The following is a 13,627-nucleotide window of genomic DNA, read 5'->3' as shown; positions in this document are numbered from 1 at the left end:
TTTCTTTTGAAAGGTTGAAGGGGCAGTTGAAAGCCTTAGCCGGGAAATACTAACTATACAGGCAAAAGGTGATAAAGCAGCTGCAAGGTTGCTGCTTCAGAAATACTGTGTAATGACAGAGCCCTTAAAACTAGCATTGAACAAATTAGAGGCTGTTCAGGTATGAGTCTGAAATTATGCTGCCTGATAATGCATGTGGGCATCTTGTGAGAACTAGATTACCAATAAAAGTGCCATATATTATTGTGCATGTCTATACACAAACATGCAGACACTCATTTTCAGAGAAAGATGGAGAGAGAAGAGATGCGGTGAGAACCGAGAAGGGGTCATTATTGAAATTATGTTCATTTTATAGGGCCCACCTACAAATTGTTTAGTTACCTAATCTATCTGTGAGAAGATCATAAGACTAACTGCTGCTGCTTCCTGATAAACTGCATTACTGAGGACTTTATTCTGGAAGCATGTAAATGTAGCCACTTTAGATTTTTTAATTCAATGCAGTAATTGGTTTACAATATCTAAAATTGTGCCACCAAATATGTAGATTACTGTTTTACGCCTGCTTGAAGAAAAATTATCGGTAGGAGCAGTAGAATACCCAATAGGAAGGTGTATATCCAGCAAGTTTTGTCCTAGAGGATAGATTTTACAAAGACCGAGAAGAAAATAAGACTTGCATTTTTTTACATATCGTCCTGTTACTTCTTTTTGGTGGATACGATTTCCTTATTATTGTCTATTCCTCTGTTTTTTTCAGGTGCCTGTGGATATAGTTCCCACATTTCCCATAGCCGATGAGATATCAGAGTAGAGGCAGTTTTACTGTGTTCAAGCATGAAAATTGCACAGCTTTCTTGCTCTGCGGATCAAATAACTGAAAATTTGACAATGGTAGATCATCTTCATTGTTTTTAGCAATAAATCTAGCACTCTTGGCGTGATATCTTCAATGTTGACTGCAATAAATCCAGAACAGTTGATGTCTTGGTAATGTCATTTTTTTCCGCATTCGCACTTGACCGTTATTGTGTTAATTACTTTGTTAAGTTTCTTGGATTACTAAAAATAATCCCTTGCAGATCCTATTGCTTTCTTGCATTAATTTGTATTTGGCTCATATTTTAGGGGAAAATGCTCTTCCACGTAATTTCGAAGTTCACATCTAGAGGAAAAAATACCAATGGCATTTCTCCCCTAACTTAGATCGCAAGTATCGAATATATGCTACCTCAAGAAAACAGTGTCAAATATACGAGTGAGATTTTCAAATAGATGTAAAATAAATGATCTGGAGAGCTATTTTGATTCTATTTTGCTGCAGCAAACGCTTTGATGATAAAATAGAAACCATGACTTTCAGTATTTGACTAGGGGTACAAACATGTGTTCTTCAATTTATAAAGTGAAACACTTATATAACCTTTAACTCCTTAAGCCAGGCAGTGTGCAGGGGACAAGGATCAGGCTTGCCTTCACCAATGGCTTTCTCTGAAAGAGAATAGAACCAGCCATTTCTCCATTTGAACTGCAACAATCAAAATTTAACAAGTTATTTTGACAGCGAAAAAACACTACGGGAAAGTTCATATTGATCCATGCGTGCTGAAAAAGCTAAGCTAGGAACTTTACCTCTTTAACAGCTGTTGGGAAATGGGCAACGGCTCTTGCATACGCACATAATCTTTCCTCAATACCCTCTTCAAATACTATCCCCTTTTCTGCAGCTGCGGCTGATGCAAGTTCTGCAATAAGGCTAGATGCCTGAACACAAACATCTAAATATTACAAGATAACATTTGAGGTTGAGCAAGAAACTTCCATCTCATTAATTCCACATGCTGCTATGTGCATTGGCCAATTCAAATAATGCACTGGGGAATCATATCCGCGAACCCAAAAAAAATCATGATAGTGATGGGCGATCAAGTTCCTTATGCAATAACATGTGTTTAGCGATCGTTTACACATGGACGTAAAAATGAATACAAGGGAAAAAGAATATAAGCAAACTGACACGCAAGCAGCATATAGCATCACTATGGTATGACCTAAATGAAGTACACCACAATAAGCAATATGGAGTTCACAAACATCATGTAGTCATCAGTTTCTTAACCACCAAAATGATTAAAACATACAGTCGTCATTTATAGACAAATCCACCATAGAAGTACACAACTCCTATGCATTTTAGTAGATGTAATCCATTTCGAATTGCAGAATTACCTCAGATCGGTATTCCTTCTCCACAATGCCAACTGTTGCCCCGGGATGACGAGCTCCAACAAGCATGAATGCTGCAATCCATACCAACTTCTCTAACATTTGCTTTTGAAAGGCCTCCTTGTCAAGGACCTGATCACATAAACAAAAAAGAAATTCAAATATGTTTGACTGAACTTTCCATATACTGTTAATTCCAAAAACAAATTCAAATGCTTCATGTCAACCTCCTGAAACTTAGGCAGCACAGAAGCTGAAATGTTGAAACAAAAACAATGGAGCTATTTTTTTTTTTATAATAGTAAGTTATAAATATAGGGTTTTGAAGTTTGAAAAGCGTTTCTGGAAATAGAAAAGAAAAGCAAGGGCTTAACGAGTTTCCCTGAAACATAGGGCCGAGGCCACTTGGTTGGGGTCTGATCTTAGTCGCTGGACGGGTCGATTGTTTAATCACTCAGTTAAGGGGTTTTGGTCGGCCTTGGTGAATACTCTCAAAGATGAAGATAATAGGACTGCAATCTTGTGTAAAACGGTATCCCTCTTCTGGTCCTTGTGGAAAGCTCGAAATGCTATAATTTTTTCGGAAGACGATAACGATCCTGTGACTGTATTGCATTCAGCGGCAGATTACCACACTGCGTTCTCTTCAATTTCTACTCCAAGGTCTCAGGTTGCTCCAATTCAGCATGCAGCGACTCTCACCCCACCTGCTTCTAGCTGGTTTCCGCCCCCGATCAATGAACTCAAATTTAACTTTGATGGAGCGTTTCAAAAGGAGAGCAATGCTGGTGTTGGAGCATGTGTTGTGCGCAATCATCAGGGTAAAGCAGTTTACTCCTTGGCAAAACAGTTCAGCAATGTTGAGTCCCCTGCTATGGTTGAGGCATTGGCACTTCGAGAAGCCATTCAGCTAGCTAGGCGCATGGGAGCTTCAAACCCGTTCTTTGAAGGCGACGCAAAGTCAGTCGTTGATGCTATGAACACGACTGCTACGGTAGGGAAGGACTGTGACGTGATTATACAAGATTGCAGGAATTTTTGCGAAGATTATGGGTATAATAGATTTATGTTTGTTTATCGCAATTGTAATTGTTGGCTAAAGGTTACCCCTATTTTTGATATAACATAAACTTTAAAGAAGTAAGGCTAATGTGGAGTATTCAGTGGAACTTGAGTAAATGCAGAACCAGGCTCAAGCTAATTCTGGAAGCAGAAGAACAGTCAAAGATCAAGAAAGAACAAAGTATGAACAAGTCTGGATCATCAAGTACAATGGGCCTCAAGAGTTTATAGATTTATCTGTAAAGGTAAATGGGCTAAATAAAGTCATTAAAATTCTGAAGCTCTAGAAAATGTTTTTGATTCTCTTTTGATCAAAACGGTTTTAAAGATTGTGACATCATCAAAATGTCCTTTTCAGTCACATGCACACACAAAGAATAAAAACATTCTCTTGTTTTCTGGTGCAACGGTTTCTTCACAAGCAATCATTTTCTCTTTCCTATTGCTTCTAGAAACTGGATAGGTGGCAAATCTTTAAAGGAATCTTTGAAAATATCTGAGGGCTTTTTGGAGAAAAGGTTTTCTATAAATAGACCATCTTCCTCACCTTTCTCCTTAAGCAAGATTTCTGAGTAAACAATCTTTTCAAAGCTTTTCAATGGAGGTTTTAATGTTTTGCTAAAAGATGCTTTTTACTCTTTGGTTTTAAATCTGAGCTTCATTATTTAATGCTTTACTTAACTCGGTTTACTTAATAGGTTGATTTGTATTCAACGAGTTATTTTTGCATAAACAGTTTTGGTTAAAGGTTTTTGTAAACACCTAGGTGATAAGTTTACTGGGTTTAAGTTTTCTGGATCTTGGTAAAACCAGTGGTTGGGAAATCAGACTAGAACGGGTAGTGTTTAGCTCTGTATTTCAAGGCTGTTGTTTCTTGCCCGTAAAAGAAACTGGATAGTGGAATTCCCAAGAAGTATTGCTTGGGGAGTGGATGTATGCAGTTGCAGAACCACTATAAAAATTCAGTGTTCTTCGTTTACTGCTTATCTGTTTATTTCCAGTTTAGCTTTAATCATACTTGCATTAGCTTTCGAATATTTTTATAAGTTATTTTTATCAAAGTTTTTAATTCTCAATTCACCCCCCCCCCCCTCTTGAGAAGCCATCTGGACCAACAATTGGTATCAGAGCAGGCTCTGCTTGCTTCTTGCTATTTTAGCATTCTCAGAGTTGATCAATGGCTACTCATGGTGGATCTTACCTAAGTGCTTCTGGGCTACCAGAAGGAAATTCCATTACTAGACCTCCTCTATTCAATGGATCTAATTATGACTACTGGAAAAACAGAATGAAAAGTTTTATTCAGTCACAGGACATTGAATGCTGGAAAAGCATCTTGTATGGAGTTACTCCTCCAACCAAGGTCAATGCTGATGGAACAGAAGTAAGAAAAGATGAAACTGAGTTTACTGAAGCTGATTGGAGAGTGGTACAGACTAATGCAAAAGCTATTACTATGATTCACTGTGCTCTTGACATCAGTGAATACAATCGTGTTAGAAACTGTGTCACTGCAAAACATGTATGGGAAAAACTACAGATTACCTATGAAGGAACCGACCAAGTAAGGGAAACTAAGATCAATCTTCTTCAACGTGATTATGAGCTTTTCCAAATGAAATCTGATGAAGGTATGTCTGAGTTTAGCTCCAGATTCTCTAACATCATAAATGGTCTCAAAAGTTTGGGAGAAAACTTTACTGATGAACAGCTGGTGAAAAAGATATTAAGATCTTTGACTGAGAAATGGGAAAGCAAGACCACAGCAATCATTGAAGCTAAAAATCTGAAAAACTACAGCTTTGATGAACTCATGGGTTCTCTCATGACACATGAAATGGTGAAATACAAGGGAAAGGAGATAGCTCAGGAAAGAAGGAAGAAAGCTGATCTGGCTCTGAAGATTGAATCTGAAAGTGATGATCAAATCAGCTCAGATGAAGAAATAGCTCTGATGACCAAGAGATTCTCAAAGATGTATCGCAAGGGAGACAAACGATACAGAAACAACATGAAGAAATTCATTAAAGGAAAAGTAGATTTGGAAGGAGCTGATGGCTTATGTTTTGGGTGTAACAAACCTGGACATTTCAAAGCTGATTGTCCAAAACTGAAAAGATCAACAAGAGTTGAAAAACCAAAGAAGGGTCTAGCAGCTTGGAGTGATTCTGATGACTCAGATGAAGATAAACCAGAAGAGAAAGCTAATCTCTGTTTAATGGCAATTGAAACCGGAGATAACAGTGGTCAAACTGATGCATATGAGGCTGATTCATCTGACAATGAGGTAGAAAACCTAAAACATTTATCTTATGATGAATTACTTCATAACTGTAATGATATCTTTATGGCTTATAAGGTTGTCTCAAAGAAGTATGTCAAACTGAAAGCTAAAACTAAAAATGTCATTTCTGAAGCTAATGTCAAAATTTCTCAAGCCAATGAAACTGAAAAAGAAAACATAATGCAAAAGGATTTTGACTTAATGACTGAAAAGATTCAGAAAGCTGAAACTGAGGTTTCATTCCTAAAGAAGGAACTTGAAACTTCAAACAACCTTAGAATCAATCTTTTGCAACAGAATGATGCTATGCAAAAGAAGATTGATCTTCTCATTCAAGATCTCGCAAAATTCACTAAGGGAAAAGCTAATCTGAACATGCTTTTGGGAAATCAACGTCCCTATGGAGATACTGGCGGTATTGGTTTTGAAGGTTTTACCAAACCAAAGAAAATGGAATCATTCCTAAAAAATATTCCCACAAAAATCAAAACCATAACCAAAAGGACCTTCATTCCTTACATGTCACATGCCACCTGTTTTTACTGCAATATCAAAGGTCATGTTTCGAAGTTTTGTAAAGCTAAACAGAAAATATCTCAGACTAAACTTATCTGGGTTGTCAAAGGAACTAAACCTGAGAAAGTCACTAACCCAGAAGGACCCAAATCAGTTTGGGTACCTAAACATGCTTGATTTGTTACAGGTCTGCCTAAGGAGCAAGGATGATCAAAATTGGCATATGGATAGTGCTTGCTCAAGGCACATGACTGGTGACAAGTCAAAATTCACCAGTATCAAACTAAAGGATAGAGGAACAGTTTGCTTCGGTGATGACAGTAAAGCTAAAATTATCGGAATTGGAGCTATTGGCAAATATCCATCTATTGAAGGTGTCTCTTTAGTGGATGGACTGAAGTACAATCTTTTAAGTGTAAGTCAGCTCTGTGATAAGCAAAACAGAGTCATCTTTGAACCAACTCACTGTGAGGTACAGGATCTACACAATAATAAAACTCTCTTCTTTGGTAAGAGATTTGAAAATGTGTATCTGGTTGATTTCAATGACTCTCCTATCCCTGATATTTGTCTTGCATCTCTTATGGATGAAAGTTGGCTTTGGCATAAAAGATTAGGACATGCTAGTATGCATCTCATTTCTAAACTCTCTAAAAAGGAACTGGTTCGTGGTTTGCCTAAACTGAACTATGAGAAAAACGATGTTTGTGATGCTTGCTTAAAAGGTAAACATGCTAGATCTTCTTTTAAATCCTCTGGTCATATTGCAACTACTAATTGTTTAGAGCTGCTGCATCTTGATTTATTTGGACCAATTACCCCTTCTAGCTTAGGAGGAAAATTCTATGCCCTTGTTGTTGTTGATGATCACTCCAGGTACTCGTGGACACTATTTCTAACTCATAAAGATGAAGTTTTTGAGAGATTCGAAGTTCTGTGTAAAAAGCTCCAAAATCAAAAAGGACTCAAAATCATCTCCATTAGAAGTGATCATGGAAAGGAATTTGAAAATAAGAAATTTGAGGATTTCTGCAACTCTCAAGGCATATCTCATAACTACTCTGCTCCCAGAACTCCTCAGCAAAATGGAGTGGTTGAAAGAAAGAATAGGTCTTTGCAAGAAATGGCTCGAACAATGATTAGTGAAGCTAATCTACCAAAGTACTTCTGGGCTGAAGCTGTGAGTACTGCCTGCTACATTCAGAACAGAGCCTTAGTAAGGTCTACTCTGAAAAAGACCCCGTATGAGCTATGGAGAGGAAGAAAACCCAATGTAAGTTACTTCAGAATTTTTGGCTGCATTTGTTATGTTCATAATAACAATAAAACTCATCTTGCAAAATTTGATGCTAAATCTGATGAAGCTATTTTTATGGGTTACTCTGAGCACAGCAAGGCTTATAGGGTTTTTAATAAACGATCTCTTCTTATTGAGGAATCCATGCATGTAGTCTTTAAAGAAACTAACAATCCTCTACCCAGTAGAGATTTGTCTGGAGATGAACTCTTTACAGGTAACAGCAACAACTCAGAAGAGAATCAGCAGCAAAATATCCTGGATGAACAGAACGTAAATCAGGAACAAATTGAAACTGAAGAAACAGAGAACCAGACTAATGAGCAGTCTGATCAAGCTAATTTTCAGAACGAAGCTGTTTCTAACAGCAATGAGGATCTGCCAAGAGAATGGAGATATCACAAGTATCACTCTCAAGAAAATCTTCTTACTAGTCCTTCTCACAAAATGATGACTAGGAGTGAGCTAAAAAAGATGATTGCCAATGTAGCTCACATAGCCTATGTCTCAAAAGTAGAGCCAAAAGGAATAGAAGAAGGGCTGAAAGATGAAAACTGGCTTCTAGCTATGCAAGAGGAGCTGAATCAGTTTGAGAGAAATGAAGTGTGGAATCTTGTGCCTCGACCAAGGAACAAAACCATTATTGGAACTAAATGGGTGTTCAGAAACAAACTTGATGATCAAGGCAATGTTGTCAGAAACAAAGCAAGACTTGTGGCTAAAGGTTATAATCAAGCTGAAGGCATTGACTATGATGAAACATTTGCTCCAGTTGCAAGGCTTGAATCCATAAGAATGCTTTGTGCATATGCCAGCTACATGAATTTCAAACTACAGCAAATGGATGTAAAAAGTGCCTTCCTAAATGGTTATCTGAATGAAGAGGTTTTTGTGGAACAACCTCAAGGTTTTGAAAGCTATGAGTTTCCTGATCATGTGTTCAAGCTAAAGAAGGCTCTGTATGGGCTAAAACAAGCTCCTAGAGCATGGTATGAAAGATTAAGCAACTTCATGCTTAAAAATGGTTTTTCCAGAGGGAGAGTTGATAAAACATTATTCATCAAAAAGCAACTCAGAGATATTCTCATTGTACAAATTTATGTGGATGACATAGTTTTTGGATCCACCAAAAATAGCTTGTGCAAAGAATTCTCTGACATGATGAAAAATGAGTTTGAGATGAGCATGATGGGAGAACTTAACTTCTTTCTGGGTCTGCAAATCAAGCAATGCAAGGATGGTACTTTCATTACTCAGTCTAAATATGTCAAAGAACTTCTCAAAAAGTTCAAAATGACCGAAGCTAAAGCTACCAAAATTCCAATGAGTGCCACCTTCAAAGTTGAGAAAGATGAAAAAGGTAAATCAGTTGACTGCAAACTCTATAGAGGTATGATCGGTTCATTACTTTATTTAACTGCCAGTCGACCTGATATTCATTTCAGTGTTTGTGTGTGTGCTAGATTTCAAGCTGATCCTAAAGAGTCTCATATTATTGCTGTAAAAAGAATTCTTAGATATCTTCTAGGTACTCAAGAACTTGGTCTTTGGTATCCAAGAGATATCTCATTTGATCTTGTGGGATATAGTGATGCTGATTTTGCAGGAAGCAAAACAGACAGGAAAAGCACTTCAGGAGCATGTCAATTCCTAGGTCATGCACTAATTTCTTGGTTCAGCAAAAAGCAAACCTCTGTGGCTTTATCCACAGCTGAAGCTGAATATATAGCTGCTGGAAGCTGTGTTGCTCAAATAATCTGGATGAAACAAGAGCTAGAAGATTACAACCTGAGGTACACCAAGATTCCCATTATGTGTGATAACACCAGTGCTATCAATTTGACAAAAAATCCTGTCATGCATTCTAGAACTAAGCATATTGAAATCAGACATCATTTCATTCGTGATCATGTTCAAGCTAATGACATTGAGCTAATTTTTGTTCCAACTGAAAAACAGCTTGCTGATATCTTCACTAAACCCTTAAATGAAGAAACTTTTTGCAGGATTCGTAGAGAGATAGGACTTATGATCCTAGAAAGTTGATTGGTCATGCATCTGCATTTTTTTTCTGCTCAAAATAATATCTTTCCTGTTTTTGGGTTTTAAATGCTTTTTCAGTTTATTTTTGATTTCTTCTAGCAATCAATCTGTGCTACTTCTCTTTTCTGAATTATTTTTTTTGCATCTTTATAATCTTATCTTTAATAGTTATTATATTAAAAAAAAAAAAAAAAGGTGTAGCTATTTTTTTAAAAGAGATCAGTTTTGTCATTTGAGCTCAAATAGCAGAAATTTGAAAAATAAATTATCATAAGTTATCTTTTCAAATTTCGAAGCATGCTGGTAAAAAGGGATAAAACTGTTTCTAACGGATCTTTAGCTTCTAGACTTCTCTTTAAAACGGTAATATGTCCTTGCCTCCTATCTCTGCCACGTGGAAAGATCTCCCTTTATTGTGAATATCCTTGATAACACGCAATCTCCACAGGATCAGCTCTTCAAAATTCAAAAAGGAACCACCTTTGGTTTCTTCTTTAAAAAGAAAATCACTTGACTGATTTATTTCTAAAGTTCAAATCCCTTAGAGTTACTCCTCAACACATCGGTCTCACTTGATTCTTGCATCTTCTCTCAACCGACTGCAATGGTTATTAAAGGAAGGAAAAGGGCTGCTGTCATTGAGTCTGATGGGTCTACCTCAAAGACTCCCACTTCGAAAAAGGCTTTGTGTCAAAAACAAAGAAATTTAAGGAGTCCAAAGAAATTGAAACAACTCAGTTTGTGGATGATGAAGAGCTGGCAAGTGGTGAAGATAAGACTGAGGAAAAGGAAAAATCAGAAGAGGCATCTGAGAAAGCGGTTAGCTCTGAGGAAAAGGAGGACTCAGAAGAAGAAGCAGAATCCTCAGAAAAAGAGATTTTTGAATCTGCAAAAGGCAAAGATTTGGCTTTGGAGGTTTCTGACTCTATCAATTCAGAGAAGACTGACTCAGAAGACATGGAGACTCTGCAAGAAGCTCTTCAAAAGAAAAGGAATCAAGCCATCCAGATCAAGGCAACTAGTACTCGAATTCCAAAGCTTCCAATCCGAAGAAAAATTGTGTTAACCAAGCATGGTGTTCCAAAAGAAACTGCTCACAGGAAGAAGGATTCAAAAACTCCCTCACAGGAGCTTCCAAGTTACAACATTGATGCCATTATGGAAACTGGGAAAAATACAGAGGAAGCAGACATTGAAACAAAGAAGGACTTTGAGCAGACAACTTTGGGGGACAACACAAAAGGAGAGACTAGCAAAACTAAGAAGACTGTTGAAGCTGCTTCCACTGAGGCTAATATGGACACATCTGAAGCTAAAGCTAGAGCTCTCCTAGCTGACAAATTTCAGATGTTTGATAGAGCTGCAAGGGAAAGCTTGGATTTATGGCTCACTGAGATGAAAAAGGAGCTTCTGAACTTGATGATTCCAACTGCTCCTATCCCTGCCTTATCTCCATTAAAGCAAGTTGAGAAGGAATCAAAAGGTACTGATGTGGTGAGAAGTATCTCTGGAGCTGATCCAGAAACTACTGAGCCTTTGAACATTGATTCTCCTATCTCAAAAGCTGTTCAGTCCAGCATTCCCCCTTCTGTTTCTAAAAGAGCCACCCGTTCATCCACCAAGTTTGAAACCGCAAAGATCTCACCTGGTGAAATAGGTTCCAAGGACAAACCTGCTGTGTTAAAAGATTAATCTAGCTGCTTCTAGATTTTTAGCACTTTTTATCTTCCCTTAAAACTATGCTCTTTATGTTTTGCTAAGATAGCTTATGCTTCATTTTATTTTCCTATCCATGCTATTTTGTTTATTCCCCTTACTCTTTTTGATGTCTGACAAAAAGGGGGAGTAAATACTTGTGCTTTTTCTTTCTTGCTCTTATATATATGAATGCCATTTGCTTGCAGAATTTTCTACATTATCTTTTCAGTATGGCTGTTTCTGCTATAAGTCTTATGTATTCTAACTGATCTTATCCACTTTTTGCTTCTATCAAGATAATTTGATTAAGAGTCTTCGTGCAGTTGTTTTTTAGAAAGAAGTTAAAGAAACTCTTGAAAATTAGTTTGGCACAAATTCAGGGGGAGCTAATTTGAGCAGAGATCAAACTAGTTTTCGAAAATCTGCATCTCATTCATTCATACTGTGATTTACTCCTTGTCTCTTAAATCATTCTACTTGTTCAAAGTTTTGTCATTATCAAAAAGGGGGAGATTGTTGGCTAAAGGTTACCCCTATTTTTGATATAACATAAACTTTAAAGAAGTAAGGCTAATGTGGAGTATTCAGTGGAACTTGAGTAAATGCAGAACCAGGCTCAAGCTAATTCTGGAAGCAGAAGAACAGTCAAAGATCAAGAAAGAACAAAGTATGAACAAGTCTGGATCACCAAGTACAATGGGCCTCAAGAGTTTATAGATTTATCTGTAAAGGTAAATGGGCTAAATAAAGTCATTAAAATTCTGAAGCTCTAGAAAATGTTTTTGATTCTCTTTTGATCAAAACGGTTTTAAAGATTGTGACATCATCAAAATGTCCTTTTCAGTCACATGCACACACAAAGAATAAAAACATTCTCTTGTTTTCTGGTGCAACGGTTTCTTCACAAGCAATCATTTTCTCTTTCCTATTGCTTCTAGAAACTGGATAGGTGGCAAATCTTTAAAGGAATCTTTGAAAATATCTGAGGGCTTTTTGGAGAAAAGGTTTTCTATAAATAGACCATCTTCCTCACCTTTCTCCTTAAGCAAGATTTCTGAGTAAACAATCTTTTCAAAGCTTTTCAATGGAGGTTTTAATGTTTTGCTAAAAGATGCTTTTTACTCTTTGGTTTTAAATCTGAGCTTCATTATTTAATGCTTTACTTAACTCGGTTTACTTAATAGGTTGATTTGTATTCAACGAGTTATTTTTGCATAAACAGTTTTGGTTAAAGGTTTTTGTAAACACCTAGGTGATAAGTTTACTGGGTTTAAGTTTTCTGGATCTTGGTAAAACCAGTGGTTGGGAAATCAGACTAGAACGGGTAGTGTTTAGCTCTGTATTTCAAGGCTGTTGTTTCTTGCCCGTAAAAGAAACTGGATAGTGGAATTCCCAAGAAGTATTGCTTGGGGAGTGGATGTATGCAGTTGCAGAACCACTATAAAAATTCAGTGTTCTTCGTTTACTGCTTATCTGTTTATTTCCAGTTTAGCTTTAATCATACTTGCATTAGCTTTCGAATATTTTTATAAGTTATTTTTATCAAAGTTTTTAATTCTCAATTCACCCCCCCCCTCTTGAGAAGCCATCTGGACCAACAGTAATTGGGCGGCTAATGATATAGCCAAGAAAGCCCTACGAGATCGCTTTTTCTGTAACAATTCTCTAGCGCAATTGGCGTGGCTAGATTCGAGACTATAAAAGTCGATTTTTAATTCTTTCGGTAAAAAAAAAACCAATCCTATCCACCATCGATTTAATATTAAAATCACAAAAAGAAAAGATTGAATTCTCATAACCTTACAAGATAGGCCGCCAGCATGTAATCTTGCAGCCAACGCAGAAGCCCATTTTCCATAAGCTGCAGTCAGTCCGTCAGGATTGGTGTCAGTTTTTCCATCAATAGGAGGTTCTCCAAGCTTTGCAACGGCAAAATATGCCAGCACTTGGTCTGCAACTCCAAGACCTTTACTTTCAAGCCATGGTTCCAGCATTCCATTCTGGAAAAACACCAAATCTGTGAATTTATAAATTTGAAACATTTTATAAATCACGATTAAAGAGGACGTCGGTGAATTTATACGTAAAAAAGAAAATAGTGATATTGTACCTTTCCATCTCGACTTAGGAGTGGCCTCAAGAACAGCTTCAAGATCATCATTTCTTGTACAAACTAAAATTGGACCTTCAAAATGGAGTGGAATAACCTCCCCTCTCTTTACAAGCACATCTTGTCCGCTGCCCATTTCTTGCAAAGCCCTACCAACTCTTCCACCACCAACGATCACAGCAGGGGACACCGCCATAGCTAGAATTGATATATTTTTACGAGGTCTGTTAATACTTTTAGAGCTAAAGAATGTTGTGACCAAAGTGCTAGCGATGGCGGCCATGGATTGTTGCTGTGATTGATATAAGCATAGTGGAGGAGGTTTGGGTTTAAAATGAGCGAGGCAGAGTGACAACAAAATTGGAAAACCGACTGCCACTCAATTTTT

At 37.2% G+C, this 13,627-nt stretch overlaps 2 protein-coding genes across 7 annotated transcripts in view; one reads left to right on the top strand and one right to left on the bottom strand.

Moving 5' to 3' along the window:
- LOC126682919 (nudix hydrolase 3-like) overlaps nt 1-1,370 on the top strand; it is a 23,925-nt gene extending 22,555 nt beyond the window's left edge. For 4 of the 5 annotated variants that reach the window (XM_056105818.1, XM_050378697.2, XM_050378698.2 and 1 more), the window contains 2 exons: nt 14-160; nt 764-1,089. In XM_056105818.1, the coding sequence (XP_055961793.1) occupies nt 14-160; nt 764-817 (201 nt within the window). In that variant the 3' untranslated portion in view covers nt 818-1,089. Of the gene's footprint in view, nt 1-13; nt 161-763; nt 1,090-1,131 lie in introns of those variants that run through there. The other variant, XR_007641560.2, reaches the window with a different exon arrangement.
- LOC126682920 (uncharacterized) lies at nt 1,255-13,627 on the bottom strand. Of its 2 annotated transcripts, none has more exons than XM_056105819.1 (5): nt 13,240-13,627; nt 12,929-13,129; nt 2,233-2,361; nt 1,636-1,767; nt 1,255-1,531 (listed from the first exon to the last, which is right to left on the bottom strand). In XM_056105819.1, exons 1-5 carry the CDS (start codon nt 13,288-13,290, stop codon nt 1,418-1,420), a joined length of 627 nt encoding a protein of 208 aa, XP_055961794.1. In that variant the 5' UTR covers nt 13,291-13,627; the 3' UTR covers nt 1,255-1,417. The 2 variants fall into 2 exon arrangements, with proteins under 2 accessions (XP_055961794.1, XP_050234657.1); XM_050378700.2 differs by having other exon boundaries at nt 12,929-13,146; nt 13,240-13,626.

The sequence above is a fragment of the Mercurialis annua genome, linkage group LG5 (assembly GCF_937616625.2).
Source record: "Mercurialis annua linkage group LG5, ddMerAnnu1.2, whole genome shotgun sequence".
Taxonomy (NCBI): domain Eukaryota; kingdom Viridiplantae; phylum Streptophyta; class Magnoliopsida; order Malpighiales; family Euphorbiaceae; genus Mercurialis; species Mercurialis annua.
Note: the sequence above shows the minus strand (reverse complement) of the source record. Positions and strands in the feature narration are given on the sequence as shown.

Coding starts and splice junctions, on each gene's coding strand:
- LOC126682920 (XM_050378700.2), bottom strand. CDS start 13,522: ATGGCCGCCATCGCTAGCACTTTGGTCACAACATTCTTTAGCTCTAAA. Junction 13,147..13,239: donor TCCTAAGTCGAGATGGAAAG/GTACAATATCAC, acceptor ATAAATTCACAG/ATTTGGTGTTTTTCCAGAAT. Junction 1,768..2,232: donor AGAAGGAATACCGATCTGAG/GTAATTCTGCAA, acceptor GTTTGTGTTCAG/GCATCTAGCCTTATTGCAGA.